This window comes from Thermobia domestica, chromosome 5 (assembly GCF_964235325.1).
Source record: "Thermobia domestica chromosome 5, izTheDome1.hap1.1, whole genome shotgun sequence".
In the NCBI taxonomy this organism is placed as follows: Eukaryota; Metazoa; Arthropoda; class Insecta; order Zygentoma; family Lepismatidae; genus Thermobia; species Thermobia domestica.
This window is the reverse complement of record NC_137458.1, coordinates 93,968,821-93,996,759: the sequence shown is the minus strand read 5'-3', so window position 1 is coordinate 93,996,759 and position 27,939 is coordinate 93,968,821. Positions and strand designations below refer to the sequence as shown.

The following is a 27,939-nucleotide window of genomic DNA, read 5'->3' as shown; positions in this document are numbered from 1 at the left end:
AGATTAAAAGTCAGATATTCGAATAATTCCTAAAAGTATAAAATTGAATCAGGATTCAGGCAGATTAAGCATAGCATGGCTTCCACTTCTTCGTAATTTCATAACTTTGAAAGCATAGAAAGAGCAGCATATCCGACGTTATTAATTGCATATAACCAGTACATAAAATTATCTGATGGAAGCCGTGTTGATTGTTCGGGTGGTAGATATGTTTTATAGTGATGTACAGTTTGTGTTTTGACAAATCGTAGCATCTTCATGAACTTTCTTCTTTTTGATTAATGTTTTCTCGTTTTAATTTTTCCATTTCTGAGATAGAACGCCAACTGTTCCAAAAATAAGGATAACTATTAAAAACAGAAAGCTATTGAGATATATGCTATTCAGTATTTCTATAATAATGCTTTCTAATGCGAATGTAATTCTGTTAGGATGAATTTTAGTTGCAGGTTCTTCTTCAACTGAAACAACTAACATGTGCAAATATTCGACAATGATACCGATAATTATATATATATATATATATATATATATATATATATATATATATATATATATATATATATATAGTAGTTTATTTTCCGTAGATTATAGTTTTACCTTAAAATTAAATAAGCGCATGAGAGGGTGGTTCAAATGTACAAAAATAAATTGGTTACTTACCAACATATCCTCCCGTGGGAAAACAACGGTAGATTAAAGAATTATTCTTTATTCATAAATATAAACTGGCTTTAAATCTGGATTCTGGCAAGTTGATAAAATCTAGTTAGTTACCTTTGATGTGTCCTTTGGATCTGGCAACAGTGACGTAGCATAGTCACCGCGCTTCTTCGAACTCTTTCTTTCGTCTAGTGTGCTCTGCTTGTTGGTTTTAGTACCCATCTCTTACGTTATATTTATTTTGGTAGTATGTACTCCTTTTCTCATATCATATTTCTCTCATCCGTTTTTATCCTTGGTACCTTATTACTGAAGACGGAACTAACTTGTTGTTCCGATATGTTTGGAGGATATTTAGATTTTCCACGGGAGGATATATTGGTGAGTAACCAAGCTTTTCCTGTTTGTAGTAACAGAATTGACCTATAATGAATTTGTATTTTTGTGTGACAGATTGAGGAGAAATTTACCATGTTTTTCCGAGATCTACTGCATACACATAGTTTGACAATGTCCAGCAATGATTTACGTTTATGTGAAGACTTCCGATCATATTTACAAGACTGGGGTGTTATAACACCAACAGTAGGGAGTCAAAATTTTGAACTGTGGAAAGATAAAGTGGATTTACTTCTGCAAGATTTTGAGAAACACAGACTGGTGTGGGAGAAACAAATCGAAGGATCACAATACAGGTAAGATGTAGTAGTACTATATTTGCTTATATTTATTGCTTAGGTTAAAACTGACTGTCCTGCAGGTAACAGACGTCTTCGGTAGACCAAGAAGTTGGCAGGGTAATAGGAAAGAAAATTTTGGGGAGGTAAGTACTAGCAATTCTTATTGGATTGGATTAGTACAGGAATGGTGTACAAGGTACTGTTCTTTAGAGATAAACTCTTGGATTTATTAAACTAAAAGCTACTTTAATGCCTACTCGCGTAATAGTCGCGTTTTTTGTACCAATTTTTTAATGCGAAAATCCAACTAAACTATTACGCGAGGAATGCTGCCATTCAATTATGGCTACGACCAAAACAGCCAGGAAGTAATTGTTTTTTTAATCACGACCATACGTTTGAAACCCTCGAGGTAATAGAATGGAATACGATGCCCTCGAAGCAATACGATGTCAACAGAGATCAGGCAACCTATTTCCACTTTTCATTCTGAGTGGTCCCCTCCAAGTGTGACCCATCCCAGTACTGCACCTGTTTACAACCAAAGCAATCGAGGTGATTGTAAACAGGTGCCGTACTGGGATGGGTTACTCTTGGAGGGGGCCACTCAGAATGAAAAGTGGAAGTAGGTTGCCTGATCTCTGTTGACAGATGGGTTCACGATATTACGTGTCAGTATACACGAAAAGTTCTTTTACTCGGACTCCCACAAGATAAGCAATTTCAAACAAAGTCTCGTTCACAAAGACAGAAACCTCGTAGACTACGACTTTTTTTGCGAGGAAATTTTTTGGCGAATGTTTTAACTTCAAACTTAAGGTGCGGCTGTTATGAGAGGCCGACTATTACGCGAGTAAACACGGTAGTTATAAGGTTCTAGGTCAATACCGCGCAAACAATAACAGCGATGGACAAAAACAGCGCAGCAAATACCGCGTGGACAAAAACCGCGCAAGGGCAAAAACCGCGCAAGGACTAAAACCGCGCATGCAAATACCGCGTGGGCAAAAACCGCGCAGGGACAAACACCGCGCAAGAACAAAAACCGCGCATGCAAATACCGCGTGGACAAAAACCGCGCATGGACAAACACCGCGCAAGGACAAAAACAGCGCAAGCAAATACCGCGTGGACAAAAACCGCGCATGCAAATACCGCGTGTCCAAAAACCGCGCAAGGACAAAAACCGCGCATGCAAATACCGCGTGGACAAAAACCGCGCAAGGCAAAAACAGCGCATGCAAATACCGCGTGAACAAAAACCGCGCAAGGGAAAAACAGCGCATGCAATAACCGCATGGACAAAAAGCGCGCAATTACAAAAGCAGCGAATGCAAATTCCGCGTGAACGAAACACGCACAAGGACAAAAACCACGCAAGGACAAAAACAGCACATGCAAATACCGCGTGGACAAAAACAGCGCAGGAACAAAAATCGCGCAAGGCAAAAACAGCGCAGCGGATGACATAATATGCGCAGGTGCTGAAAGGTAGGACAATGGCAGAAGGAGTTTAGAGTGCGTTTGACACACTTCCCGCTAATGCGATTGATTGGCTTATAAAGTATTTCCTGCTAGCACTCACGTGAACGTTTTAATTCAATAGACGTCTTATTGGGTTTTTTCATGTAGGTGACGTTAGTTATCAGCCAGCCCATCAAATGAAGTCATTGCTATTTGGTGCGTATTTGAAGGGTATGATTAATGGGGTCTTAGAGGGGCTGTCTTTAGCCCCGAGCCTCCACTCTGATCAAGATACAATCATTATCAGATCAAGAATTATACAATATACAATCATCATCAGAAGATAAAAAATGAAATGAAATCTTTGAGTTTTACGTCCCACGGTTATGCCGGTTAGGCTAAAGGAGACGGTGATTATGAGAAATGAATGAAATGGTGGAATGAAGAAAGTGGGAAGAAACGGGAGAACCCCGAGAAAACCAACACACACGGTGTTTGTCCACCACAAAATTCACTTGGCGGGAGCAGGGTCAGAAGATAAAATATGACTACAAATATGAAACATATTCCCTTAACTTTCCTACTATACTTTCACACAAATGTATCTATTAGGTGACGTCAGCAAGGGTCACATATTTTTTCTAGCCCCGGGCCTCCAGATGGGTTAATCCGGCCATGTGTATTTGGAATGTTTAGTTGCCACCATCGGAGAAATGTGTTACCGTGATTTGTGAGAGGAGTGGCGTTTTGCTGTTTCCTAACGTATTGTAACTCTTTACTCAACCCTGGCGTGGCAACAAGGCATTGCAGACAGATCCATCCTTTAGGCGGGAAGCGTGCAAAGTAAAAACAAATGTACTCTAGATGAGGACCGAATTTCTGTTTGAAGTAAAACAGATTCCCGAGTATTAAGAATACCTTATAACTAAGCCACGGATTTTTATATTCTTACATTTTTTCTTTGTGTGTACGTTGGTGAAAATCAAAAATACTGGAAAATTACGATGTAAGAAGCCACATAAATCAAAATCACGTTACATATTTTTACATATTTTGATGTCTGTTACATATTTTCCGTCTACTGTACATACTTTTACATTTTTCTCACGCACCTACATAATTTCTAATTAACTAACTACGAGACTCCAAATAAAAGGACAGCAATGGGAAACAATATTCCTTTCTAATAATTTATACCTACGGAAATTTCATTTTGCATCTTTATTTAAGGCAGAAACAAATAGTTAGAGTTCCATATATATAAAAATTCTGCACAACTTTGCAATGAAATATCATTTTATGTCGTCTTAACTGATGTTTTTCCCTGATTATTCTTGGTCTTACTAAGGCAAATGCTGGGATGGTGCCTTGTTAAGTCCAGGGTAGATACCTTCCAATTTTGTTAGATAAATTCCTCAGGGCAGTAACTGAGGGTTTTATTATTATTATTATTATTATTATTATTATTATTATTATTATTATTATTATTATTATTATTATTATTATTATTATGTGATTTCTATTTTCTTGGAATACATTTTCATTTGTTCCTTGGGAAATTTGAACTGTCTGTGGCAAGTTAGTGATAATAATTTTGCAAGAATAAGCAACTGGAACATAAATAAATGAAATATATATATATATACATATATATTTTTTCATTGAGTAAATGACGCAGAAATAAAATACACTTAAAAATATGTTCACATATTTTTACGTATGTTAATGATTTTTTTACATATTTATAGTAGCCTAACTAAGGGCGCATGGACCTCCCAGCTAAAATATTAAAAGGGACTCTCCTTTTAAGTTCATGAAGGCACCTAAAATTTATAGAAAATACAGTTTTGACTTATGATGTTCCATCTAGTCAGTCACTACTTGTTCATATTATCGAAAAAATTGTGTATAATAATTTATTATTATTAAGCAATTATACATAGAACTAAGAAAATATCAACAGAAACAGATTTTTCCTAAATAAATTAGAATAAAATGTTCACAAGTAATATATCAAAACCCATCAAAATTTCTGGAACCTGCTCACAATTTTCCAAACCGACAAACCATTTGGCAGAGTATTCGTTGACTACCTTTTCAATAACAACATTGTGACTTTCTTGCCTTTCAAGATTATAAAAAAAAAAAAACTCAACCATCTACGAATATATACTGACTAGTCAAAACATTATGGCCACCTACTTAATATTTCATGTGTCTACTTTTGGTTCGCAGGACAGCAGCAATTCAGTTTGGGACGGAAACAATGAGACCTTGTTAGATGGTTGGAAGCACTGCACACAACATCTGCATATACAAGCAGAGCCCTACACGACCCGGTCGCGCCCGTTTGACCCGGCGGATTACCCGGGCCAGCCCTGCCCGTTTAGGGAAATAGCAAATTGTTTAAAGTAATATCAAACTCGACCGGGCCGAACCGGGCCGGGAATATTCCGGGTCGGACAGAAATGCTATAGGGCCGAACCGGGCACATGCATTTCCGGGCCGGCCCGGCCCAAACACTCTGAAAGACGGATCGAAAACTAATGTTGTCGGCCTATGTTAATAGTAATGTGTTTCGGAAACTGACCCTTTATTCAAGACTGCAAAATACTGTAATACTACTACTATCACTACTTTTTCTACTACTACTACTACTACAAACCACTCCTAATACTACTACAACTGCCACGATTTCGCGTCAGAGTTGACACGTCTGGTGGTACCGAATTTACCTTCTAAGTACAGAAAAAACGGAGAAATGGTAGTTATTATTGCAGGACTGCGTAGAATGTGAACCGATGCTTGATCTACGAGGGACAACGGTGGCTCAGTAGGTAAAGTACACACATCTGGTGCTAGAGGTCATCGGATCAATCCCAGCTCGTGCTATGTGAGCTTTGTGGTGGACAAACACCGTTTGTGTGTGAGTCCCGATTCCTCCCACTGTATTCATTCCACCAATTCATCATCCATACGGCATGAGAGAAGCTACCTAAATAACATATGATAAACTCAAGTACTTGACCTACTAAGTAGAATTTGGTACTCTACCATTAGACCACGGAGGTCAAAATCGTGAACTGGCGTGCTCATAAGATCAATGCAATTTGTACTAATGTTCAATTTTGAAGGCAAATTCCAAATGTTATTACATGTTCCTGTATTCTTTATGGTATGATACTACAAACATAACAGAATATAATGATCAAATAAATTACCAAGACGCCGGGTCGATTAGGTGCTTCTGGAACGGTTGCTCAGTGGTTGAGCGTTCACCTCTGGTGCATGGGGTCCCTGTTTCGACTCCAGCTCTCGCCAAGTGAACTTTGTGGTGGACAAACACGGTATGGAGGGTTGTCTCGGCGTTCTCCCGTTTCCTACCACTTTATTCATTCCACCATTTTAATTTTTTCTCATCATGACCGTCTCCTTTAGCCTAGCCGGCATAACTGTGGGACGTAAAACTCATAGATTTCATTTCATTGTTTTGCTTTCGTGTTACTAGTAATAGCAGTAGTGGTATTTGCTGTCGTATTAGTATAGTAATGGGTAGTAGCAGTAGTGGTAGTAGTAATAGAAGTAGCAGTGGCAGCAATAGTGGAATTAACACTAGCATTCGTAATCGTAATAGTAATAGTAGTATTAGCAGTAGTAGTTGTAGTATTAGTATTACCTATAGTTTGTTAGCAGTTTTACATATATTCTCTGTTACTCGTAATGCACTAATGAGTGTAGTATAAGACTTTTACTTCCATGAGCTGTATTATTGTATAATAAACATGGCTCGACGAAGCAAGCACATATAACAAATAGACAGACAGAATAGGGATATAGAAAACAAACCTTGGGTAACCTTTTACACGATTTTCCTATTCGAGAAGGACAAATAGACATTGCAATATTATGACGACACGTTTCTCATTTTCCATTGCATATTGAAGGATTGACTTATCAGACTTAGTTGTTCTCAGGCAAGTAACGCCCGGCCCGTTTAGATCTCTGCTCGTTTGTACCCGGCCAGTTTAGGGTCCGGCCCGTTTGTGCCCGGCTCGACATTCGGGCCGGGCCGGGCACAGAATATAGATCTATCTGGACCGGGCTGGGTTGTCTTCGGGAATGGGTTTGCAGGGCTCTGGTCCAAACTAGCGAGCTCGACGCTCGTGAGCTCGGCACTCACGCTCAATAATTGAGCATGAACTTGAGTGAGTCCGAGCCTCAATGATATAAGTAAGCACGAGTCCGAGTGAGCGTGAGCCCAGTCGAGAGAAGTGAATGCGAGACTGAATGAGTGTGAGACCAGTTGTGAGAAGTGATCGCGAGCTTCAGTGAGAGCAAGCTCAGTTGAGAGAAGTGAGCGCGAGTCCGAGTGAACGCAAGGTCACTTAAGATTATTGAGGGCGTGCCCATTTGGGGGAATTGAATGCGAGCCCGAGTGAGCGCTAGCCTAGTTTCTGGAAGTGATCGCGAGCCCGATTGAGCTCGAGCTAAGTTGACAGAAGTGATCTCGAGCGCGAGCCCAGTTGAGGGAATTTAGCGTGAGCCTGAGTGAGCGCAAGCTCAGTTAAGAGAACTGAGTGCGAGTCCAAGTGAACTCGAGCTGACTTACGTTTAGTGAGCACGAGCCCATTCGAGAGAATTGAGTGCGACCTCGTGTGAGCGCGAGCCCAGTTTGGGGAAGTGATCACGAGCCCAGTTGAGGGAACTGATCGCAAGCTCGAGCCATGTTGATGGAAATGAGCGCGAGTCTGAGTGAGTTCGAGCTCAGTTGAGAGAAGTGAGCATAAGCCCGAGTGAGCGCGAGTCCAGTTGAGAATAGTGAGCCCAGTCGAGAGAGATGAGCGCAAGCCCAAGTATTCACGAGCGCGAGTGATTGCGAGAACAGTCGAGGGAAATGGTGGGAAGCGCGAGCCGAATTGAGGTGATCGCGAGCCCGAGTGAGTACGAGCCCAGATGAAAAGAATGAGCTCGAGCTCGAGCGACTTTAGTGTAAAATGGTGTTTTTCCGTGGGCTGCTTTCGCTCACGCGGTATTTGCATGCGCTGTTTTGTCCTTGCGCGGTTTTTGTTTATGCGCTATTTTTGTGCTTGCGCGGTTTTTGTCCATGCGTTGTTTTTGTCCTTATACATATTTAACTGGGAAGAGTACCTGTCAATTATGCAACCTGAACCACAGTAAAGATATTTGGGTTGTCAAACTTAAGATACTTCTATATGAAAATTATTATATAAATTTGTTCACTTATGATACATTGTAAGCATAAACATATTACGTACTGTATATTATGCTCTTATAAATAGTATACTTATATATGATATATTAATTTGGGGTGCTGCTTACCCTACTCATTTAAAACCTTTGATGGTTCAAGAAAATAATATTGTAAGAATATGTTTAAAACAAGGACTGAAGTAGACCAGATTAGGGCTGCCAGACGTCCCGGTTTTCCGGGACAGTCCCGGTTTTCAATGATAGAATCAACTGTTCCGAAAAAGGCTTTCGGGACGCCTGTTTGTCCCGGCTTTGGTTCTTCAGATTGAAAAAAATTAACGTGCAAGAAATAGTATGTCTCACAAGCAATGTAGAGAACGAGGCAGGATCAGATCCGACTCAAACTTCACCCAGAGGACACATAATAAAAAAGAACAAAAAATGTCAAATTTTAGCTGCCCATATCCAGAAACACCGGAGATATGCTCCGCAACATAACGCACCACGCGACAATATGATATAAGGTAAACGTCTCAAAATACCCATTTATGTCGAAAACGGAAAGGATGGGCAGTACCAAAATGAAATCAAGATATTTGATATGCTATAACACTGACTTGACAGCCATCGTGAATACCACGATCTTGGATATAGCGTAAGGTATTGATTTCATTTTGTGGTAAACTAACCTTGTAGTGGGAGACTGCAACAACTCATGGAACTCATCGAGTCAATGCAGAACGCTGCCTTTCCCTGATATTGTGACAGTTTGGAACCGTCGCGAAATAGTGTAGCAAACCGCGCAAAGGAAAAGAAACATTCGTAAAGAAATGTAAGCTAGAACATGTCTGGGCTTTCTCATCCGTACACACTTTGCTTCAGATAGTGTTGTTTAAACAAACGTGGGCCGAAATGTCCTTTGTTTACACGAAACAGCTAGAAAATTGAACAAAAACGTACAAAACGTTGTTCAGGAGTGGCCTTCAATCCCAGGTAGGTCGTGCTTTCGATCATCCATCCAAGATGATAGTTCCTACACTCCGGAGCGAGCTGCCGAATTGCTGTTCCATGAGATAATCCTTTGTAGTTTAGGTAGTCATCAAACGAGCGCTCGTATCGCGGGTTGCAACTGTGGTTTCCACTGTTCCAAACCAAATCCCAATATCCTCGAAAGGCATAATCGGTCAAGGCGGATGCACTTTCATGCACAGACACTGTTGCAGTTACTTGTCGCGTACCACTGTCGTGGGGTCTTGCCCTATTATTCTGTCCTTCGATAACACGTTTGTTTTACCCGAGTCTTCCACACTTCGTCCCGTCCACACCATTATACATATGTTTTTCGCGGTTACAACATTGGTTTCCCTTTTGCAGTTTACCTTACATTGATACATCACACATCCAGCTTCTCATTTGAATACCTTACGCTATATCCAAGATCGCGGTAATCAAGAAGGCTCCCAAGTCAGTGTTATAGCATATCAAATATCTTAATATCATTTTGGTGCCGCCCATCCTTTTCGTTTTCGACATAAATGGGTATCTGGCGACGTTTATATCATATCATCGCGTGGTGCATTATGTTGCGGAGCATATCTCCGGTGTTTCTGGATGTGGGCAGCTAAATTTTGGCATTTTTTGTTCTTTTTTATTATGTGTCCTCTGGGCGAAGTTTGAGACGGATCTTATCCTGCCTTGTTCTCTACGTTGCTTGTCAGCTAAAAACGAAAAGTTTTCGGAAGATTTGTGTAGCCAATTAATTTTACTAAACAAACAACCATGAGTTTGAAATTCACATCCATTCTTTCGTCCTATAAGTTGTCGATCTTCCAGAGGAGGAAAAATGGATTTTTAAAAATATTCAAGAGGGATCATATGTTATGGCAATATTTCTTGAATATTACTTTCAATAGAAAAAAGAATGTATTTTTTCTGTAACAGGCTTTAACTACTAGTTATTTTATACTTCAATTGCCAGCGAAGAACCGCTTCATTGCTGGAACTTTAGTAAACAATGGAAATACCTACTGCTTTCAGTCGCTGCTTGTTAACCGCATTTAAACTATTTCGTCCTGTCTGCTGTCTTGTGAGGCACAATTTTACAACAGTGACGACGACAACTTTAATTTCTTAGGGGGGAAAAGGAGACAGAGACATTTTTGGGGGGTGGCTATTTTTGTATACCAAAAATGATAGCTTTATGTTTGACTTAAATTACAGTGCAACGTGTATTATCTTGTTGTTTTCATATTATATAATTATAAATTAAATTAAATATAAATAAAATTTGCAATTTGCAAATAACGTAATATCTAATATCTACATATAAAATATTCAATTCTGGGTGTGAAAATATTGACATTTGAACCAGGGTCGGATTAAGGAGGGCTTAAGGGACTATAGCCCCAGACCTACAGGTGGACAGGTGCTTCCACTCTGATCAAAATTTCAACTGGTTATCCTGAAAGAATCATGAAGATACAATCATCATAAAATAATATATGACCAAAAATATGAAACATATTCCCTTAACTTCCCTACTGTACACTCATGTCCAAAATTATGTAGCATGTCTATAAATGTGTTGTAGGAATATAATTTGATAACGAATTCGCCCGGTATTTCTTACAATGTTAGTATGTGTATAATCGGAAAAGAGATGTATGTGACAAATTTCATGTCAAAAGAGCAATAAATAAGAACAATAAAACGAAAATAAAACTTTCTTGTCCATTTAGCAACATTTTGTTTTAATCATTCTAATTTTCGTATTTATAATTATTTTCCTATGAAATTTACCACAAATATACATTTCCCGATTATACAATAGTGTCAGTATTAAAAGTACCATACAAAATCATTATCAAATTATATTTTTACAAGAAGACAGTTATAGATATGCGACAATCATTTTGGACATGAGTGTACTTTCACAGAAATGTATTAGGTGAAGCCGGCAGGGCCTACCTATTTTTTCTAGCTCCGGACCTCCAGATAGGTATGGATGCGCACGAGACAAGATTTGTGGCTGTGTCGTCTCGAAAATGTGCTGTAAAAGTGATATCTCGACTCGAAAAATGTATATTTCTCTATTGAAGGAGCCGTGTCTCGACTCGAATTTTGTCAGGAAACCCTGTCTCGACTCGTCTCGTGCGCATCAATACGGAGATTGGTTAATCTATCCCTGATTTTAACCTATTACAGTGGTTCGAATTCCACGTTAAATGGTCCGTATGAATTTTATGTAGCCTCGGTGCTGAGAAAGACACTAAACTCCTATCTAACAAACTTAATTGAAGATACCGTAGTGAACCTATACTTAACTGATTACACCACCACCTATCAGAGTTCAAAAAATTGTTTCGGATAAAATTTACGTATTTTCCCCTTAGAACCCGAATCTGCAATTAAAATAATGGAGTTCCCATATCAGTTTTCAGTTTCGCCCCTAAGTGGAGAAGCCAAGGTTTATTTTAACATACGTAAATTTCTCCCTGCAAATTATTAACTTTTTATTTCGTACAGTTTTTTTTTTCGTCCGATGCTTGTTTTTCAAGATATTTTGCAATATGAAATAACAAAATTCACCCCAATGTGGCGTCGTAAATCGTATCTCATCATATTTTCCCCCAACAACTCAGCTTCTGTAGTATCCATACGGTACCAACTATCACGAAATATACTTATGAAAGTGGCCAATATTTAGTGCTTCTTTCAACGCAAGCAAAATCGACCTCCTGTTTCTATCTGACATTTTGAAGTTGGCTGCTCCCAATACAGTTATTCACGAGAAACTACTGTTTCCGAAAAAAAAAACATCGTTTGTTTCCTCATGTTCACTTTCTAACTTCGCTTTAGTTTCAAACAATTATTTACTATCCTCGCATTGAAGTATTAATGAACTTGTGTAGCTCTCAAACGGAAAGAGGCATAACAAAGAGTTTTCTCTCAAAATTGTTCAAAATTTAGCGATTCTTTCAATGGGGGCAAAATAAATCCCTGTTTCCATTTAAAATTTTGAACTTGTTCCCCCATAGAGGAATTCCTGAGTCGCTCCTGATGTCAGAAACATCATCATACGAATTCAGCACTTTGGTATTTTTTTTTTCAAAGATTTCTGTACACTAGGACCTGAGTTAAGGGCCTGTTACGGATTTCGTGAATCTCCCTGTATAGCCTGAGATTGATGTCCCGGTTTTTCGTTTACAAAATCTGGCAACCCTAGACTAGATAGACTCTATGACCAATTTTCAGTGTTACCACTTTTATATTCGCAGAACTTATTAACATATGTTAAAAAGAATAGAAACAAATGGGACGGAATAAAACATGTACATAACCAGAAATATGACAAACAAAAATTTAGAAATTAAAGCAATGAGTAAATCTATAACTCAATATCAAACATATTACAGAGCTCAGATGATTTATAATTAACTCCCACTCCGAATCAAAGAGGAAAGTAATTTTAAAGTATATAAAAGATTAATTTTACAGTGGTTAACATAATCCAAAAGTTTTTTTAAAAGACTATTCTTAACTAAAAGTAAGAATTATAAACTTTATATGTTTCGGTAAGAAAATAAATAAGTAAACAAAACACTAGAATCAGGCTCACATACAAGCTTTTGATTATGTGAGCCATTTTCTATCTTTTCTTTATTCTTTACACAAGAAATTCAAAAATTTTCGCATTATAGAAATAAGTGCACTGCATTAATCTGCCCGACATTGGAAGATAGACATTACTTCTGGAAGTTCGAAGTCCTGTCATCTCTGAATGCCAGGTACGTTAAATTCTATTAACAAAGGGAATCTAGGAAGTCCGATTCCTTTTAGAGAATTAATAAAACTTACAAGTAGGAAATTTGACTTGTTGATTTCTGTAGCAGTTTACTTTTCCTTATTCTTTTACTTTATTCACTTAATATTTTGTATATTGTTATTTTTTAATTTAATATGATTATGTATTTTTAAGTATATGTTTTAATATATTGAATAAACAGAATATATTAAATTTTCTTTTTCCTTTAAATAAATAAAATAAAAATTCTTTCTTTTTCTGCTGTAATTGTTCCTGACTCCTCTTGCTAAGGATGTCTATAAAAATTGTGAATAATCTGTAGCAGTGGTTCCCAACCTAATTCCTATCTTGACCCGTTCGTGTGAGTGCAAGTCCGAGTAAGTACGAGCCCAGTCAAGAGAGGTGAGCGCGAGCTGCATTGACCGCGAGCACGAGTGATTGTGAAAATAGTCGAGGAAAGTGGTCGGAAGCGCGAGCCCAATTGAGGTAAGTGATCTCAAGCCCAAGTCAGCGCAAGCCCAGTTGAAAGAAGTGAGCTCGAGTGCAAGCAAGTCTAGTACATAATGTTCATCTGTGGTTTTTCCCATGGGCTGTTTTCGCTCACGCGGTATTTGCATGTGCTATTTTTGTCCTTGTGCGGTTTTCGTCCTTATACCGATTTAACTAGGAAGTGTGCATGTCAATTATGCCACCTGAAACACAGTAAAGACATTTGGGTTGTCAAACTTACGAGACTTATGCTATAATTGTTCCTGACTTCTCTTTCCTAAGGATGTCTATAAAAATTGTAAAGTCTGTGGCAGTGGTTCTCAACCTAATTTCTATCTTGACCAATCCATGTTCATCCATGGTTTTGTCCATGGCTGTTGTCTGATTTCGTTTACGCGGTATTTTCATGCGTGGTTTTTGTCCACGCGGTATTTGCATGCGCGATTTTCGTCCTTGCGCGGTTTTTGTTCACGCGGTATTTGCTTGCGGTGTTTTTGTCCTTGCGCGGTTTTTGTCTTTGCGCGGTTTTTGTGCTTGCGCGGCTTTTGTCCACGCGGTATTTGCATGCGCGATTTTTGTCCTTGCGCGGTTTTTGTCCTTACGCGGTTTTTGTTCACGCGGTATTTGCAATGCGCGGTTTTTGTCCTTGCGCGGTTTTTGTGTATGCGCTGTTTTTGTCCGTGCGCTGTTTTGACCGGATACCAGTTATAATAGAAGTTGTAAATGTTAAACTGGGCTAAACTTGGTACCTATATATCTAACTTTTAATAATTCCCGAAATTTTGGATGGAATCTCCCATATTTTATCAGAAGCATTTTCTTGAAGCATCAACTACAAACTCGTAGTCACAGCAAATGGTGACACCATTCTTTATGCTATAGAACTGTGATAGCTAATTTCTAACACATCGCGGACCAGAACAAAAATATGAACCAAGCTTCCGTGGCCATTTCCCCACTTTTCTTTCTCCTAAGAAAAAAGGAACAAATCATACATTTTTTTTTTTCATTCATTTTTATTCGCAGACCAAGTGAGAATGACCATCGCTGCTATAGAAGTATCAAACAAAATACTCTCTTCTAGAAATAAAAATGTATTTAAGTACAAATACTTCGATGTCATCAGTAACAAAAGTTGCACTACTAAATATCTCAGCTTTGCAAATTGGTGCAAATGCATCATACTGTTACAATCTTGGAACTATATAAACAGTACTAATCTTCTAGTTGTGAATTACATGGTGCAGTCAATAAATTGCTTACTATTTCGGCGTGTCGTAAGTGTCCACTAATTAGTTGATTGGCACAAGTGCACTAACATTTCTGATGATTGAATCTATTTATGTATATAAAAATGAAAGTGACTATCTTTGTGACTTAATAACTCTTGAAAGATATTAGTGCACTCAAAATAACACCCGACCGATCTCGATCAAATTTTCAACATAAATGAGGTTCGGGCCTGGGATGGTTTGTATCATTTCATCTTGACGGTGCAGCTTAGGAGAGGGATATATATATTATCAGTGTCGAATCCATAGTTTTCCGGGTTGCTGAGATGAACAATGACACTTCCGATGCCGTTTAAATCCAAATTCAGCTCCGCAACTGGGGGGAGGAGGGGGATATATATATGGTAAAAAATGACCGATAGTAGTGCTGAATCGATAGTTTTCGAGGTCGCTGAGATAAACAGTGACACTTTCGACCCCGTTTAAATCCAAATTCAGCCCTGCAACGTGGAGAGGACGAGGGAGACATATCAAAATGATCGAAAATGATTGAATTAATGTCGATTCCATTTTTTTTTTTTTTGGGTCGCTGAGACGAATAGTGACACTTTCGATGCCGTTTAAATCCAAATTCAGCCCACAATAGTAATATTTAATTTTTATTTATATAGATTATGTATTATTTTCAGATTTTTCGTGGTATTTTCTTTGTTTCTATCGATTTGAAAGCGTTTCAGTAATAGTAAAAAGTGACTGACTAACGAAACATACTACTAACTTTTCTTATTTTAAGTCAGCGAAGCGGGTAATTGATGCTAGTTATGTATATTATTATGTATTACATATACTTCAGTCATAAATGTGTTCCATAATGTAGATACTGGGTTATCTGAACACAGTATGAGTTGTGGCACAGTTCATATGATCTAAGTGGCTGAGCATCGGCAAAAGTGATGGAATATGTGGCTGTTCACGGAGCAAACTAATAAAAGTGTCATTATACTAAGGGAAGACCTAGCTTCAATTCTCAGTCTAGCTGTAACTATTTCCACTCTTGTATATCATGTTATAATAATAATAACAATAGTATCTTCTTCTTTCTAGGAGTGTTTACAAGTTCGAAGGGCTAGCAAAAAATGTAATTGAATCAGCAATGAGTGTCACAAGATCAGTTGTAGAAGCTCAAAACAATGAACGAAAAATATTCATGGAATATATCAAAACCGTCTATAGTGAAAATGTACAAATTAGGATCAAATGGCAAAAAATAATCATGAAACTTACACACAAGAGAGCTATATGGTATTTTCCAGGCTCATATCCGAGGTAAATGAATTGATGATTCAGTTGAAAATATGCTTTTTGGTCTTTGTGGAGTTGAAGGATCGCAATATACATGGATGTTCAAGATGTAATGAGTGCTTATTTATTTTGCTTTTGAAAATCTGCTTTTCTTTGTAAGACTTCAGTGTGTTACACATATAAGATTGCTTTGATAACGTATGCGTATATATTGGTAGAGTAACGTTTGTCAAAGTGTGATCCTCTAGTTTTACGATTGTGGTCCTCTTAGGTTTAGTCCACCAATCTCACTACTATAGTCGAAAAACTCAAGCTGGGATAGATTATAAAACAGTTATAATGGCTTTTACAGATTATTATTGTGTAATATTCTGGATAACCTATTATTAAAGAGCAAACTAATATGTTTTTTTTTTTTTTTCTGTTAATAACAACATAAAATTAGAGGAAATTCTAATTAATACTTGTTCAAAAATACAAATATGCTGATGTGCATGCTCAAAACATTTTTTTAAAGAAAAATATAAATTTACTTTGAAAGGGGACAAGAGTAGGATAATCCGTAAAATATTCTGACTAATAAAATTGGTCACCACTTGAAAAACGTTTAAAAGTGGAAGAAAGAATAGAAGACATAAACAGTTGAAACTTCTATGAATACTGGTACACAGGGAGAAAAGATATAATTTTGAACAAAAACTTAATATTATTTTAATTCAAATACACACTGTCGGTGGTTATCAGAAATTGTAAGTGCTGTTTTTTACGCAGAGGTTACAATCACGAAACTTGCGATCCCCGCCCGCTGTTAAAATTTTTATGTACTATTTATTACTTGCAAACAATTACATGATAATAGTAACGGTGGTAGTTTAATTTAACCATTTGATAACGGGTACTTGCTAAATTTACATAAGAGGCTGTAGCTCACAATATAATTTATCCAAAAGAAGCAAATGTCTCATTTGTAATTCAACAAGTCTTCGAACGCCTGTACCTATTTATCGGTATCATCTACGTATCTAGAGTAACAAGAAGTTTACTGAAATTTATCATGTGATATTTTCCTAATGGAATTTCAAAAAAATTTATACTAATGTAATCTCTGCATCATGAAATCGAAGAAAGAAAAAATCAAAATTATCCTAATTGATAAACGTAGAATACCATGCACGATTTTCAGCTCAATAGCATTTCGGTCAAGAGATAATAAAATTTACTTGTAGGATATGGAGCCAGTTTCTAAGTGCTTTTTAAGCAGTGAATGCATAAAGTGGACATATTTGTGTTCCATACTCTACAGTCGACATATCATAGTTCGTTGTACTCCTAAGGTGATACTATTACAAGCGATATTTGATATTAAATAGGTACAATGTTGCCAGCGAAAAAATATAATGAAACTTGAGAGGAAAATTCGTTAATTTTTTTCTATATTTGAAATTTTGCCCTTTGTTGCACTCGAGATGAAAACGCATTCTACATCGTAGGCATGTTTTTTTTTTTTTCCTCGCAGTCTTTGCTCAACTATAAATAAATGAAAATGCATTATTAGTCTTTCTCTGGAGCTCTGAGACGCAAAACCCATACATGTTTCGATATCTACAGACATATTTAAATATACGAAAGAAACATGCATTTAAGCTTGTCATTTAATGTTGACACAGCCGTCTTGTTTGCTTTCAAACAGACTGGGCATTTTAAATGCAAGTATGTAATAACTCAGTCTTATATTGAAAGCATTAGGGGGGAGAAAAAATCAAGATAATTTCGTATCATACGCTATAGTTGGGAATCTTAAACGTAGTTTGAGAATTTCGTAAGAACTTTCAGGAATGACATTTTAATGCAATTTATTGCCCTGTCTACTCTATGAAATGTTCTTAATAGCTGTTAGTTATTAAAAGAAACCTACATGTATTTTCTTCCGATAATACCAAAATAAAATTAAGGGAATTTTAATTAATCCAACTACAAAAATAGAAGTAAACTGGTATTAACATATGCTCAAAAAGTATTTTAAAAAAGTGGTTTTCAAAGGAGACAGTTGTATTATGATCCGTCGACCATTATGAATAATGAAATGGTGATCCGTAGAACATTCTGACCAATAAAATTGTCATCACTTAAAAAATAAGTTTGAGAAACGCTGGTGTAGAGGTTAAAAATAACTATTATTTTGTATTTATTTATTTTAGATCATGGCAGCTAGATGCAACAGAAGGACCTGTTAGGATAAGAAAGAGATTACAAAGATGTCACCTGGGAATTGCAAAGCGGTATTTAATACCAGAGTACCAGCAAAAATTAGGTATGATTATCCATTACTCAATTCCATAGACCTTTTCGGTAAACCAGACTTCTTCCAGACATTAGAGAAAAAGAAAGAAAAAAATACTATTATTACTTTTCCTTTTTGGATATACAAATTATAACAAAAGGTTTTTAGGGCTTCTGTGCTTCCCTTCCCCTTTTAATGTGTCCTGCGTTGTAGTACGTAGTAAAACATAGTTATAGGTTTTGTCCGTCCGTAACACTGCATGTTTCAATAGCAAAGCTTTTCAGAGAAAAATGAGTATGTTCAGTCCACACTTTCTGAATTCGTTTGTTAAAGGTGTAGAAACTGCATCACATGGAACGCTGTTATAAAGCAATAAAGAGTTCGATATCTTGAATTTAAGGAAGTATTTTCCTCTAAAATGGCGTTAATGCTGAAGTGTCAGAAAAGAATGTATTGTCACTAACGATCTTTAATAATGAGAATTGTTGTGGTAATTTATAATTTCCGAGGAAATCTTTACACTTGCAGTTATTCATTTCTTTTCGATGTAATTTCGATGAAGATTCGTTTGTTCTTATTTTCGTATCTGGCAAAGTAAGAATAGCATTTTTTTGTAATATTAAATATGCATCCTATAGCTTCCGTAAATAAATACTTCCAGACAGTCTGACAGCAAGTGCATCAACTTGTCTGAAGTTTGTGCGCCGAATGGGAAAATCTTAATAGAACAAGATTAACCTACTTGCAAATAGGAGCTCCATAATAACTAAGTGATTTCATTTGAAAATTTTATACGTTGAAATTAATTTCTCCAACACTTACTTCTTTTATTAGTTCATAGTCCAAAGCACTCAATGTAAGTCCATGCTAGCATATAAATCTTCCATAAACCAATTTTATTTTTATTTGTATTTGTAAATATTCATAAATATGGCATTCTAGTCAATCATGACATATATAAGGAAAATCTATATAACAACTCGAAAAATATTTTTGGAGCGAGCACTTGTAACACAGTGATATTTCCAGATTGCGTTTTGTGTGATTTCCTTGTAATCGTAATTTCTATACATTTCGTTATCATTTCTTGCTTGGTAGTGGTAAAACATCAAATAATTTTGTTAACTGTACAGGCTACAACAATTTCTTTCACTCCTGTACTTCCCATGCCACCGTTTAGACGCAAGTACACAATTCAAATATCGACAGAAGTTCCGGATCTTCCGTTTCCACAATTGCAACTTCATTTGCATTAATATGGTTTGGAATTTATGTTCACAGCAAATGGCAAAATTACTTAAAGATGTGACTTCGTATTTGTCAGCTCAATGGCAAATTGTAAATGTCTTAACAGTTGGTATTATATGTTTGTCTAGTTTGTTGAACCATGTTAAAAATGCAGATTATCGTTTTCGTTATGTGGTGAAGTGTCCTCGGATTGATTATACGGATCTCAAGAAAATTCTATTCGGCAGATACAAGTAATTCAAGGAATTTCATGTTGCGTGCGACATAAAGTGAAGTTCTTTTATTGGGATGATAGCACTAACTTAACAACTAATTATAATTGTCGACATTTTATACGTTTCAGCAAGCAAGTAATGATGCAATGGTCTGCGACCGAATGGTATACGTAAAGAAGGTTTAGTAAACTGTAACTGCAATGTTTATTAAAAATTAAATAACAGTTTCGTTACGGTATCTTTGAACATCTTTGTTTTTTTCTTTCTTTGTTTCTATTTATTGTTTTGTTTGTGCGAGTTAAATATTGATTCTTTTTTTTTCAAGTGGAATGTTGATTCTTCTTTTACTTTATGGGGTCGTCGACATTTTTGATGATTCACTTCCATCTTGCTCGGTCCCAAACATCAATCGCTGTTAACTCCTTTTCTTCTAAGTCTGTCCATCTTCGTTTAGTCTTTCTCCTCCTCCTTTGCCTTCTACTTTCATCTTCCCCACTTTCTTGTTGACATAATATCATTTCTTCTTATAACGTGACCATACCATTGTAATCTTCTTTCGTGAACTTTCTTGGACATCTCAGTCAGTTTAACGGTGCCTCTTATTCTTTCGTTTCTGATCTTATTCGACTTTGTAACACCACACATTCATCTGAGCTCTTTCATTTTGACCATGTCTAGTTTCTTCTTTTGCGCCTTCTTCATTCCCCAAGTTTATGTTCCGTACAACATTGCGAGTCTCCTTACGGTCTTATAAGCTCTTCGTTTCACCTTGACACTAGTCCTTTTATCACAAAAAATACCTGAGATCTTCTTCCAGTTCATCCATCCCTCCGTAAATCTGTGCAATATTTTCGCATCTAAACTCCCACCTCTATTCACAGTGAAACCTAGATATTTAAGTGTCCTGTCTATCTGTACGACTTCATCTCCAAAGATTATATATTCTGTTTTCTAACCACTGATTTTTAATCTTCTGTTCTCCAAAGGTTTTCTCCACTCTTCTAACTCTTCTCAGTTGCTATTGCATAAGAAAATGTCATCTGCAAATAGTGTTGTGAAATTTCCGGAAATTTTGAACCCGTTGGTAAGAAACCGTTCTTTTCCGGTTTCTTTCCGGAAAATTTGGAAAAATTGGGAAAATAACAAAAATCTTTGTATTAGGTTAATTTTACTAATGGTAATGGAACAGTTTTTTTTTCTTTCTCAAATGGGTGGAAGTGAAGTTGAGAAACTTCAATATTCCGAATATTTAAAAAAGAACCAGTCGAAAATAAAACTGTTGTAATCATTCTTGAAAATTAATAGTCTGCACTCATTTCCTTTATGTGCTTTTTAGTCGTTTACTCATGGTTGTGCATTAATTACAGGACCTTAACAGCTGCATACACATCTACCATCATGAAGCGTTTCTGTTGCAACAAATAGAGCTTTGGAATGAAACTGAGTTCTTAATGTGCTCTTTGATCTGGTGAAATTTTGTTGATTTTAATCAAATTACTTCTGAAAAGAGACAGCAGTAGTCAAATTTCACTAATATTCATGCACTAAAACATGTAATTACTATTATTTAACACTGTAATAGAGACTTTTATATAAACTTTATGCACAAAATTTTGTTATATAAACTTTATGCACAAAATTTTGTTATATAAACTTTATGCACAAAATTTTGTATGAAAACAAATACCTGTTTTCTAGTGTGACAAATTATATAAAAATGAAAGTGGCTATATTTGTAACTTAACAACTTTTGAACCACCAGAGTGATCTCGATAAAATTTTTAACATAGATGGGGTTTGGGCCTAAGATGGTTTTTATCATTTCACTTTGAAGGTGCAACTTGAAGGAAGGAAGGGGGATATATATTGAAAAACGACCGATATTAGAGTCGAATCCATAGTTTTCGAGGTTGCTGAGATAAACATTGACACTTCCAATGCCGCTTAAATCCAAATCCAGCACTGTAACGTAGGGGAAGGGGAGATATATAAAAATGATGGAAAATGACCGATATTAGTGTCGAATCCATAGTTTTTGGGTCGCTGAGATGAACAGTGACACTTCCGATGCCGTTTAAATCCAAATTCAGCCCCGCAACTTGGGGGAGGGAGAAGGGATAGATACATAAAAGTGATCGAAAATGTCGAATCCATAGTTTTTGGGTCGGTAAGATGATGAGTAACACTTCCGATGCCGTTTAAATCCAAATTCAGCGCCATAAGTTGGGGGCGAGGGAGGGGAAAATATATAAAAATGATCGAAAATGACCGACATTAGTGTCGATCCCATAGTTTTTGGAGTTGCTGAGATAAACAGTAACACTTCCGATGCCGTTTAAATCCAAATTCAGCGCCGCAACTTGGGGGAGGGAGAAGGGACAGATACATAAAAATGATTAAAAATGGCCCGAATCCATAGTGTCGAATCCATAGTTTTCGGGGTCCCTGAGATAAACAGTGACACTTCCGATGCCGTGTAAATCCAAATTCAACCCCCATCAGTACTCCTAAAGGGGAAGGGTGACATGTAAAAGTAATTGAAAATGACTGATACTAATGTCGAATTCATAGTTTTTGGGGTCCCAGTTCATTGGTTGCAGTTTTCGTGCCCTTTATGTCCAAAATGAAACGTAATTTCACCGTGCGAATTTTATTTTGCTAGTATTTAATAATAACGAACGGAAGTTTCACATGTTCAATTCTTTAATATATTTCTCGCTGCTCAAATTTACACTTGTGCGATGCATATGTATGTGTAAATAAGATCATCTCTCTTTCAGAGTTGTTCAAAAATAAACAAATAATAAAGAGGAATTTTTACCAGAAATCAGAAAACTAAAAAGTAAAATTAAAACCTGTTGCTTTAAGTACTTTTCCTGCTAGCGAAATACATTGTATAAACGCTGCAGACACGTTACAGCAAATAAGATTAACATCAGTCGAAGAAATAGTTTTTAAATTATATTTTCCTGTTTTTACCGATATTTCCGAAATATTTTTTAATGAGTTCAAAATTTCCGGAAATTTTACACAGCACAAGTAAAATACGTATCTCCATAAAATATATATTTGATTTTACCATACCAGTAGTAACTAAAATGATTCTGGTCCTGTTATTTTAACACTTCCCTGCCATAAAGCGGGAACTTCATAAGATTGGTTAAGATAAATGCATCTATCTTAATTTTTTTTAGTATGTTTTGTAGCCATAACAGCATTCTATCACGGTGCTAATACTAAAGGAGTGGTACACATATATTTGTTGATACAAATTTTCCCTATTCTAATTCAAGAAACATAAGCACTCATTGATCTTAACTCTAAACTAGTAAATATAGATAGTATTTTTCATTTTTAAAAGCATAATGTAGTAAAATATTCGAAAATTCCATTTTTTCCCAAATTTTCCGTTTTTTGCCAAGCTCGGGGAAAAAACGGTAAAAACTTTTTTTTTTTTTTTTTGAAAATTTCCGGTTTTTTCTAGGCCTTTACAACACTATCTGCAAACACATAATACCATCAGATGGGACTTCCATAATTAGGTTGAATTAGAGACCTGCACGGGCCGAATTTTTCGGCCCGAGCCCAATCCGGCCCGAACGTACCTAGGCCCGGTCCAGCCCGGGCCCGAAAAGTTTTGGAGATTTTCGGCCCGAGCCCAGCCCGGCCCGATAAGTTTTTTAAAATTCTTGGCCCAAGCCCGGCCCGGGCCCGATAAATTTTAAAAGTTTTTGGCCCGACCCAGGCCCGATATTTTTTTTAAATTAGCTCGAGCCCCAAACTTTCTCAAAATTTAGTACTAAATTTGACCTAACCCTCAGAAACATTTTCTAAACTCTGGTTCACAACCTGACGCTTGCCTCCCGAATGGTACCATTGCCTCCTAGAACTTTGCCTGTTATCGAGAGAACAAAAACTCCATTCCCTGTAACAAAAATCTAACTTAACTGATTTTTAGCATAAAGTGAAGATGGCAATATTGTTTAGCGACAGGCAAAACATTCCCACCCGTTCTTGTTATATTTTGAGTTCAGTGAAGGTCAATGTCAGAGCTCAATTTACCGCATAATGCCTGCAATCCTCTATAGTGAAAGTGGAGCCGCTAAGTAACACAAACTGTAAATAGCTATTGCATCCTTTGTAACATTTTTCACGGACACACTTCTTCAACGTTTGGCTTTATTCCAATTATCGTTTAACGAAAGTCAATAATTATTAAAGAATTGCAATTGATCGGCCTCAGCCCGGCCCGACCTGAAGAGAAATCAGTGTCGGCCAGCCCAAGCCCGGCCCGGCCCAAAGAAATAACAGTGTCGGCCCGCCCAAGCCCGGCCCGGCCCAAAGAAATAGCAGAGTCGGCCCGCCCAAGCCCGGCCCGTGCAGGTCTCTAGGTTGAATACGTATGGGCTCAAGAGAGATCCTTGATGTAATCTGATTCTGACAGGTATCCAGTCCATGTAGTCTACGTTGCGGTTGACCTTTGTCCTAGCTTTTTTAACATACCTTGGACGAGGCGAACATCTGATGCACTTCTGCTTCTCATGATCTCCATATTTCTGGACGTGATCAAGTAGAATGTTATTATTGCAGCCCGGATTTATATGCAAAATGCATATTTATAGTAACATGCAGAAACGTATGGAAAATATTTTTTTTTTCTTTCCGACGGACTTCTAAGGAATCGTTTGAGACGCATATGATAGCGCATATAATTGTATATTTTGAGTGAATTGCGATGTGCATGCATATTTCGTAAACCTTGCAGAATACTGCATATTTCCGAATTTTATTGCTGCATACTACCATATTTCAGAGTACATCACAAGAAAGTAGGTTATATTTAAAGTGAACTGAATTACTTTGTGTAGCAAGATGTAGATTTTTTTTTCCGAAAAAAACAAGCACTTTGTACATTGCTCACAATCCTAGGTAAATTCGCTTTCCATTGGAACAGAGATCATAAAGGTAAGATATTTTTGTAAGAAATTGAAATTTTATTTTCTTAGCGGATATTTCGGTGCACATGTTAGATTTTTAATCCATATTTTAGAGCATATTTTTATATTTTTCGTACATATTTACATGCATATCTCGGGGTTCATTTGTGCATGGAAATCCGGGCTCTAGTTATCATATTTTCTAATTAACTAACTAACTGTATGGCCTATAGAACACGGAGGTTCAGTGCCGCGTTCACAAAAACTCTCCACTGACTTCTATCCTTAGCCAACTGGATCCAGTTTCTACTTTGTCTTCCTATTTCTTCGAGATCCATCGTAATATTGAACTCCCATCTGCGCCTAGGTCTTCCTAATAGTTGTCTTCCAATTGGTCTTCCAGTTAAGACTTTGAAAGCGTTTCTACTTTCTTCCATCCTAGCCACATGTCCTGCCCACCTAAGCCTCCTCGACTTGATGACCCTAACAATGTTTGGTAAACCGTATAAATTATGTAGTTCCTTGTTATGAAGTTTCCCTCATTCCCGTTCCTCTTGGGTCCGAATATTCGTCTCAGGATGTTGTTCTCAAATATTTTTAGTCTATGTTCTTCCCTCAGAGTAAGCAACCATGTTTCGCAAGCATACAGAACAACAGGCATGATTATCGTTTTATATATTTTAAGCTTCAAATTCCTCGACAGAATTCGCGACGACAAGAGATTTTGAACTGAATAATAACACGAATTCTGTGCTTTTAGTCGACATTTAATTTCTTCGTGAATATAATTTTCATCTGTTAATATTGATCCTAGATATTTGAAAGTATACACTTTATCAAAAGTATTATTTAATATTTTAACGCATCCATAATTTGCGAATTACGGTCCCAACGCACTTCCATGTATTTAGTTTTCTCTGCATTTACTTCTAGACCCATGTTCCTGCAAGCGTTTAATAAGACCTCTGCATCAGGGTGGTTAGAAAAAAAATCATTTTTCTATTTGCGGAACGCTATAGTGCGCAAAAGTTGCCGTGGGTATAGACAAGAAAAAACTTTTTTTTTTATATATATATATATCTTCAGATCCCGCATCACCGTTGAAATTTGAAAAATCCGGTAAAAACAATAAATTTTCAATATTTTTCTGAAAGGACTGAAGAATATAGTATGATGATCCTATATAGTCTCAAGGTTCCTTCAAGTATGTAAAAACAACTTTAAAATAAATAAAGTATATTTATGTAGTAGTATCTTCCGGCCGCGCATGGCTGTCAAAAGTTTGCAAAATTTGCGAATTAAGCAAAATTTGAGAGTTTAACATGTTTTTCTTTATTTTCTTATAAAATAGATATATTTTCTTATAAGTAAGCTAAGGACGCTATTCACCAGAGTGGGTGGCTGCACTTGGAGTTCCACACCCAACCAGCCAACCAATGAATATGGTGTATTATTTACAATTGTATTTATAAATTTATAATTTTACATAATTCACCCCCTGCAAATTTCCATTTTCCCCTTTATTTTTGTCCATTACTAATGAGTTTAAACTCTGATTTATGCGGGGGCAGCGGTGGCACAGTGGTAGAACGTTAACCTCTTGTGCATGGGGTTCTTGGTTCGATCCCAGCTCGAGCCAAATGAGTTTTGTGGTGGACAAGCACCGTGTGTGTAGGTTTTCTTGGGATTCTCCCGTTTCCTCCGACTTTCTTCATTCCACCATTTTATTCATTTCTCATCATCACCGTCTCCTTTAACTTAACCGGCATAAGCGTGGGACTAAAACTTAAATATTCCATTTTTAATTTTTTCTGATTTATGCAAAAATGTAGGCATGTATGATCTTGACAGTAGTGTAGCTCTGATGAAGCCATCTCTAGCACTGTGTCCCCACACTATACCGCAAGCTTCTGTCACAAACTTAACGCATCTTTCGACAGCATGAATATGACATGGGAACTTCTTGAAATTCATAACTAGCTTAGTGTCTGCTTATAAATTACCTTATTTCTTCATTAGTCAATGGTCTTAACAAAGAAGGAAGATTACAAGTATCCTATTGTATTATTTCGGTGTAATCTTTAGCTACTAGCTACAAACTTCATATTTTGGTGGCAAAAATGTCTAATAGGATCACTTTCAAAAGCTGCTTTCCTTGCCTTCAAAAGTCGTCTGTTCCTAAGCTCTCGAATGTGGTTTCTGTCGTCAATGGCCATCGTCAAAAGCAAATTTTCGGGATTAGCAAAGTAGGCATTCCGTTCTATAACGGGGTCTACAACTTATTTCAGCTCTTCTGGCAAAATACCGCGTTTCCTGAATTGTCTCGTAAACATGTTGTGTACTTTCGGTCAAATTGTTGCTCAACTTAATGGCAAACCACATAGGTATATATAACTTTAAGATAAAGATTACAATTTGCCTCATTATCTGAAAGACTTTCCACACTAATGTATAGCCACAGAACTCATTAGCTGTAGTGAGCCATCTTGAATGTGAAAGGGCTAGGGTCACGAACTGAAAAGTCTTCAGAGTAGTGCATTAACAGGATGACTTTTGATATGTCCAGTGAATACAGTTGGTCTTTGCTGAGTATCTGAGTGTCTACTTCAGGAATCACACAATTGATAGGTTCAAATTCAATAACTGGTAGAGTGTGTGGACACAGTGCTAGAGACGGCTTCATCAGAACTACACTATTGTCAAGATCGTTCATGCCTACATTTTCGCATTAATCAGAAAATAAAAAAATAAAAAATGAAATCTAAGTTTTACGTCCCACTCTTATGCCGGCTAGGCTAAAGTAGACAGTGATGATGAGAAATGAATGAAATGGTGGAATAAAGAAAGTAGGAGGAAACGGCAGAATCCCGAGAAAATCCACACACACACACACACACACAATGTTTATGCACCACAAAGCTCACTTGGCGCGAGCTGGGATCGAAAGAAGGACCACATGCACCAGAAGTGAACGCTTTATCAGTGAGTCCCCGCTGCCCCCGCATAAATCAGAGTTTAAAATCATTAGTAATGAACAAAAATAAAGAGGAAAATAGAAATTTGTAGTGGACGAATTATGTAAAATTATAAACTTGTTAATACAATAATACATCCTAATTCTTGGACGGCTGAATTGGTAGGGTGTGAGTGCAGCCATCCCCACTTGGTGAGAAGCGTCCTTATCTTACTTGTTTTAAGAAAATAAATAAATAAATAAATAAATAAATAAACGTTAAACTCTCAAATTTTGCTAGATTCGCATATTTTGCAAATATTTGATAGTAATGCGCGACCAGAAGATATCATATAAATATAGTTTATTTATTTTAACGTTCTTTTTACATACTTGAACAAACTTTTGGGCCATACAGGGTCCCCACCCTATATTCTTCAGTCGTTTTAAAAATATTGAT

General features: G+C 36.9%; 1 protein-coding gene across 4 annotated transcripts in view; it reads left to right on the top strand.

The window, feature by feature from the left end:
- Window positions 1-27,939, top strand: part of mv (lysosomal-trafficking regulator mauve) — a 282,285-nt gene that overhangs the window by 214,060 nt on the left and 40,286 nt on the right. For all 4 annotated transcript variants that reach the window (XM_081758816.1, XM_081758815.1, XM_081758813.1 and 1 more), the window contains 3 exons: window positions 1,117-1,358; window positions 15,648-15,869; window positions 18,044-18,156. In XM_081758816.1, coding sequence (XP_081614942.1) covers window positions 1,117-1,358; window positions 15,648-15,869; window positions 18,044-18,156 — 577 coding nt within the window. The remainder of the gene's footprint in view (window positions 1-1,116; window positions 1,359-15,647; window positions 15,870-18,043; window positions 18,157-27,939) is intronic.